The following is a 6,106-nucleotide window of genomic DNA, read 5'->3' on the forward strand; positions in this document are numbered from 1 at the left end:
TGAGTGTGACTAACTTGCTTTTATAACCTAATGGGTTTCTGTTTTTGAAGGTGTGATACGCAGGCAAAGCAGCAAGGTAACTCACCAGAATGCAGACTCTCGAAGACCCATCACTGCCATTAGCTTCTTACACTTCTTTCTTTCCTTCGTGACATTTAATGATATAAAGTATACAAAAGGGGAGAAATAAACTATACAAATAAAAATAAACCATGTGTTTATAGTTTCTCCCTTAGAAATGAAAGATGGCGTCCTCATATTTATTCCAATAACTGATGTCAGCTTCTCCATCATAGAATGATTTGTTGAGAGCTAAAGTGAGTGTTAAACAAACGCATTACATTAGCTATAGAAAAATATGTTAGCAAAAATGAAAAATATATTAGAAAACCATACACATTTTGCTTCTTTTCATCTTCAGTATTTACATATTTCCATCATTTTAAAACATGGTGAACTATGAATATCATCAGAACAGTCTTGATGACTTTTGTTATTAGTTGATATTATTTATAAGAGTTGTTTTAGAAGTTGCTGGATGTCTATCATGCCCGATATACTATGACAGGGGATGGAGTGACAGCGGAGATGCACAGGAACACTCCCCACTCTCATGAAGCTTTACGTTTCATGGTGGAACAGAGGAGGGAGGGGAAATATCAGACAACTCACTGCACCATCAATTGTTTGATAATAATTGAGCAACCGCCTTAACAGAGAAGTAGAGTGTGCTCTGAGATGAAACGCAGGCAAGACTACCCTGAAGAAACGACATTCATTTTTATAATGATCTTACCTAAATAAAGCTTGGGTGGGGGAGAGCTGAGGATAGAGAAGAAAAATCTGGGCAGAGGAAACCGCATATGCAAAGGAAAGAAGGGGTGTAGAATGTTGGGAGGCATAGGAGAGAGGTCCTTGAAGCAAAACTGATGGAGAGAGAGAGGGAGGCAAGGTGTGAGAAAAAGAGGGAGAGAGAAAGGAGATGGGGCTAAAGAAATAAACTTCTCCCAGAGTTCAGGCAAAAGGTGATAATGGCTTGGACTAGTGCCGGGGGTAGAGTTAAGTACATGAGTTTCAGCTTAGAATGAACAGGGCTGGATGAGAGATTGCATGTCATGGGGAATTCTCTGGTCACCTTTGGTGGATAGCTTTGGCATTCACTGACATGGGAAAATTTTTAGAAGTCTCAGTCACATTAAGAGAAAAATACTCATATTCCATTTAGAACATACTAGTCTGAATTGCTTAGGAAGCATCAAAGGAAAGGTATTCGGTAAACAGTCAGATACATGGAATGAGAGCAGAGATTAGCAAACTATGGTCCCTGGACGAAATCTGGTCCACCACTTGTTTCCGTAAATAAAGTTTTATTGGAATCAAGCCATGTTCATTTCTTTATGTATTGTCTATGGCTGCTTTCACATTACGACAGCTGAGTTCAGTAATGTTTGGCCCCCAGAGCCTACAATATTTATGATCTGGCCCCTTACAGAACAAGTTTATGGGGCATCTGCATAGCTCTGTTGGTTAAGCATCTGACTTCAGCTCAGGTCATGATTTCATGGTTCATGGGTTCAAGCCCTATGTCAGGCTCTGTGCTGTCAGAGCCTGCTTCAGATCTGTGTCTCCCTGTGTCTCTGCTTCTGCTCTGCTCATGCTTCTCTCTCTCTCTCTCTCTCTCTGTCTCTTACTCTTTCTCTCTCTCTTAAAAATAAATAAACATTAAAAAAAATTAGAATAATTTTGCTGGTCTGCAAATTGAAGTAGGGTTCTTAGAGTTACCAGGCATGTAAGCTGTAATTAAAGTTACGGAAAATGAGTAATATTGTTTAGAGAAAGGACAGAGGTTGGAGAAAGATGCCTAGGTTAGAACCTAGGGACTACAGATATAAAGAAGTGTGAGTGTGCAGTTGGATACACTGGTGAGAAGACAGAGAAGGACAGGTGAGGGAAGAACAGGAAGACCAGATCAAGGCTTTCTTATTTGGTTAAAAGATCAAGTAAGATAAGGGGTGAAAAAATGTCGGTCATTAATCGACATGGGAGTTGTTACTGACCTAAGAAAATGCCATTTGGGTGGCCTGGTGTGGGACAGAAATCATTCTGAGTTGAGTGGGGCCTACATGAAGGCAACTCTTTCAAGAAACTTAGCTGTTAAGAGGCGAGAGCTAGAGAGTACTTGTCTGACGAGGAAATAAGGAAAGATCCTGATAATATGTTAAGAAATTAGTAATGTCAGTTCACAAAAAGAAGGATCTAGAGGAAAGGGGGAAGCTGAAGTAAGAGGAGACAGACAGGAAAACCCATGTGCAACCTTCCTGATGATGTTGGAAGGAACAGGATTCAGCCTGTGAGTTGAGGAAAAGACATCTGAGATGAGGTAGAAGGGAAAGGATGGGCGTCGTGGTGGTGGGTCTGTAGTTAGCAGGGTTTGTGTTGGGAAGTTCAGGATATTCCCATCTGTTGGCTTCTTTTTCTGTGAGAATAAGAAGCAGAGTATAATCTCTCAGGAGTGTAGGGGCAAGGCAGTGGAAGATAGGGAGAAAATAATGAAGATATAAAACAGATCACTTAAGTTTGGGCACTTACCTCTATAATTGCAGCATTAATTGCAGTCTGAAAAGCCACAAACCCTTTTTGCCAGTATCTTGTCATGGAACAAAAAATTTCATCATACATATTCCAACAGTGTTCTTGAAGGAAAGACAAAAACATGCCCGTCATTTTGCAATACAATCAATCAATGGGATTACAACCTTTCACTTTGGCTCTAGAGTGAAATAGCTACGTGCCTGCTCAGAGCCCATGGTTACAGATTCCAGAGCAATTTTTAAAGCATTCTGCAAAACTGGCAGAAAGAAGCATATTATTGCATGGTGGCCAAAATCACTGGGCTCATCCTACAGGAAACACTGATCACTAAGTTGAATAAAAAGTATATTACCTCTTTTCTTGATTTGATCAATGTTTCTATCAGTCGTTCCCAACTGGGGATTTGATAAAGACAGCAAAAAAGATCGCATCAATTCTTCTATAGTTACCTGAGTATTCAGAGTGTTCTTTTCTAGTTGGGATTCCATATCTCCAATTAAACTTCAGCTGGTATGAAAAAATATCATGAAACACAACTCCCACCATTTCATGATGGCTTTCTAAAAGTAATGTATCCATCATTTCTTTATCAGCAACCTCAAGGGTTTTTCTTCCTGCCACACATGAAAAAATATAAATAATCATATTGACTCATTACTAGAGAATGCAAAACCAAGTTGTAATTGTTTACTGGGGTTACATGCTATCCCTAAGTAGGTGCCTCTAAAGTAGCTACTGAAAGTCTTTTCTACCGTTTTAGGCTCAGTGTAAATATGTGAAAAGATGTAAATGACATATCATCTTTTAAAAACCATTTGCAGGGGTGCCTTGGTGGCTCAGTCACTTGAGCATCTGACTTCGGCTCAGGTCATGATCTCGTGATTCATGGATTCGAGCCCCGCATCAGGCTCTGTGCTGACAGCTTGGAGCCTGGAGCCTGCTTTAGATTTTGTGTCTCCTTCTCTCTCTCTGCCCCTCCTCTGCTTGCACTCTGTCTGTCTCAAAAATAAAGAAATATTTTTTTTTAAAAACATTGCAGCATTTTTTTAGTGTGGTCTCATTTTAGTAAAGAAACTGAATCTGTGTACTTATACATATATATCTCTGTATATGTCTATATATGTAATTAGGTGTATGTCTGCGTACATATTAGCCTAAAAAGATACACACAAATTTAAATGGGAGGTACGACAGGAGAGGAAGTTGTGGCTAAGGTACGAGCAGAAACTCTCACTTTCTTTTTTTTTTTTTTTTGGGGGGGTGGCTATTACCTTGGTAGATAAAATAATTAAAAAATTAAATGAAAAAATATTTAAAATAATCAATAGAACTTCTTGAGAATTTGATGGCTTTTTTTTTCCTGCCAAGAATGCTAATTTCTATCATGTGAAAATACTGTGCCAGTAGAAATAGACTACATGCAAATAATCAGAGTGCAAAAATCACCAGTAAAGTTATAGTCTGCCTACAGGCTCTTTGGAGTTAAAAACACTCTTTAAGAATTAAGCTCGTAACGTTCGTAAGGGATGAGTTTATAATCTGCAGAAGTAATCCATCTAATAAGTGGTTAATTAATCTGTTACTAGTGGATGTTTGCAATTCTCTGAAGTCCAATTTATGGCCTCCTTTTTAAATACTTTTTTATACTGTCATGTATTATGTTCTAAAATTTTTATTAGTCTTAACACAGTACTTAAAGATCACTCAGGATCATGTCTGCATGAAAGAGGAAAATATATTCATTTTTATAGTGTACCTATATCTTTCAAAACTACTCATCTTTCCAAACATGGAGTAAGGCTGTAAAATTTTTTTTAATTTTTAAAAATATTTTTTAACGTTTATTTATCTTTGAGAGAGAGAGAGAGGCAGCATGTGAGCAGGGGAGGGGCAGAGAGAGAGGGAGACACAGAATCAGAAGCAGACTCCAGGCTCTGAACTGTCAGCACAGAGCCCGACATGAGGTTTGAACTCAGGAGCCATGAGATCATGACCTGAGCTGATGTTGGACGCTTAAAAGACTCAACCACCCAGGTGCCCCAAGGCTGTGGATTTTTTATGAGGACAATGCTAAGTTCACTGATTTTCTCTAGAGGTATACAAATACTGTGAAGGTGCAAAAGTGAGCCTTTGGGCTGAACAGCATGAGTCAGACAAACATAGAATGAGGTGGCATGAGGAGCTGGGACTGGAATAGGCTGGCTTGGCGGCCAAGGTGGGGGCTTCGATTAGAAAAGGACAGAAGGATGTCAGTGAGCCAAGAGACTCCAAGGACCAGAAGCAGCAGAGAGCTGGGGCGCCTGGGTGGCTCAGTCGGTGAAGCGCCTGACGCTGAATGCTGGGTCAGGTCATGATCTTGCAGTTTGTGAGATGGAGCCCTGTGACAGCGTGGAGCCTACTTGGGATTCTCTCTCTCCCTCTCTCTTTGCCCCTCCCCAACTCACAAACTCTCTCTCAAAATAAGTAAATAAGCATTTAAAAAAAAAAAAAAAAGGCAGCGAAGAGCCCACACTGTGTAGGCGGGGAGACTAGTCCCTGTAGCTTTTGTAAATGCTTCCCAAGTTAAAAAAGAGATGTGGTAAACAACCAAATAGGGGAGGTGTGGAAAACCAGATCAGGGTAGAATGTAGCCTGGTCAGTCAGAGCACATGGCCAGTGTGGGTAAGGGTGACAAGCAGAAGTCAGAGATCCAGAAGCTGCCATGAAGAATCACAAAACAGAAGAAAGTAGTCAGGGATAAAACCTGAAATCATCTAGGATACGGTTCAAATTTGTTTTCCTATTCCCACCTTGCTTTTTGGAGTTTACATCATCCACTAATGATGACTCATGACAGCACAGATTTCAAGGATGAGAGGGGTGAAGGGAGTGTATGTGATTTGAAAAACCCCCAGTTAAGTCTATTTCACTTCTCACCCATTTACCCTCACCTGTAACCCCACACCAACCCCTACATGGCATGTGGAATAAAGGTCCTTGCCCCAGTTGAGAACTACTGACCCATACATAGGCTGAGCAAATAAATTCAATTTGCACAACAAACCTCGAGTTAAACATGTGCAGGTTGCATAATAATGAAACATTGGTCATTGGGCAACACACCTTTCATGAAGGAAGCCAAAGACATCTTCTCCATTATCCTCTGGGTCATGTTAGTGACTGGGGTATATGCCACCACCAGGTCAGAGTCATTAAAGTCATCCACACGTCCCAGGACACGAGGAGGCTGTTCAGGAAGATGGGTAGCTCTGAAGGATTCCGAAAATAAGCACAAATGCAGCCCCAGAAGCAAAGCTACTGTCCATTCCTCCAGTACATGAAAGAAAAATGAACCAAGTTATAACGTGGTCTGGATATCAAGAAACATGCAAACACATTTTAAGACACAAAGTATTATTGTTGAGCATTGAGCTTCATTTCTCTCTCCAATTTTTGCCTTCCCCAAATACTAATTTCAAAAATATACCACTTTGAGATCATATCAAATATGCCCAGGGGGCGCCTATGTGGCTCA

The 6,106-nt window shown here is 40.3% G+C and overlaps 1 protein-coding gene across 1 annotated transcript in view; it reads right to left on the reverse strand.

Moving 5' to 3' along the window:
- ABCA10 (ATP binding cassette subfamily A member 10) overlaps window positions 1-5,743 on the reverse strand; it is a 65,846-nt gene extending 60,103 nt beyond the window's left edge. The window contains exons 1-4 of the mRNA XM_039229795.1: window positions 5,695-5,743; window positions 3,042-3,206; window positions 2,590-2,693; window positions 86-312 (exon numbers count right to left, since the gene is read on the reverse strand). Coding sequence (XP_039085726.1) covers window positions 86-312; window positions 2,590-2,693; window positions 3,042-3,206; window positions 5,695-5,743 — 545 coding nt within the window. The remainder of the gene's footprint in view (window positions 1-85; window positions 313-2,589; window positions 2,694-3,041; window positions 3,207-5,694) is intronic.
- Between the last annotated feature and the right edge of the window lie 363 nt (window positions 5,744-6,106).

This window comes from Hyaena hyaena, unplaced genomic scaffold, assembly GCF_003009895.1.
Source record: "Hyaena hyaena isolate Hyena2069 unplaced genomic scaffold, ASM300989v1 scaffold_39, whole genome shotgun sequence".
Classification (NCBI taxonomy): domain Eukaryota; kingdom Metazoa; phylum Chordata; class Mammalia; order Carnivora; family Hyaenidae; genus Hyaena; species Hyaena hyaena.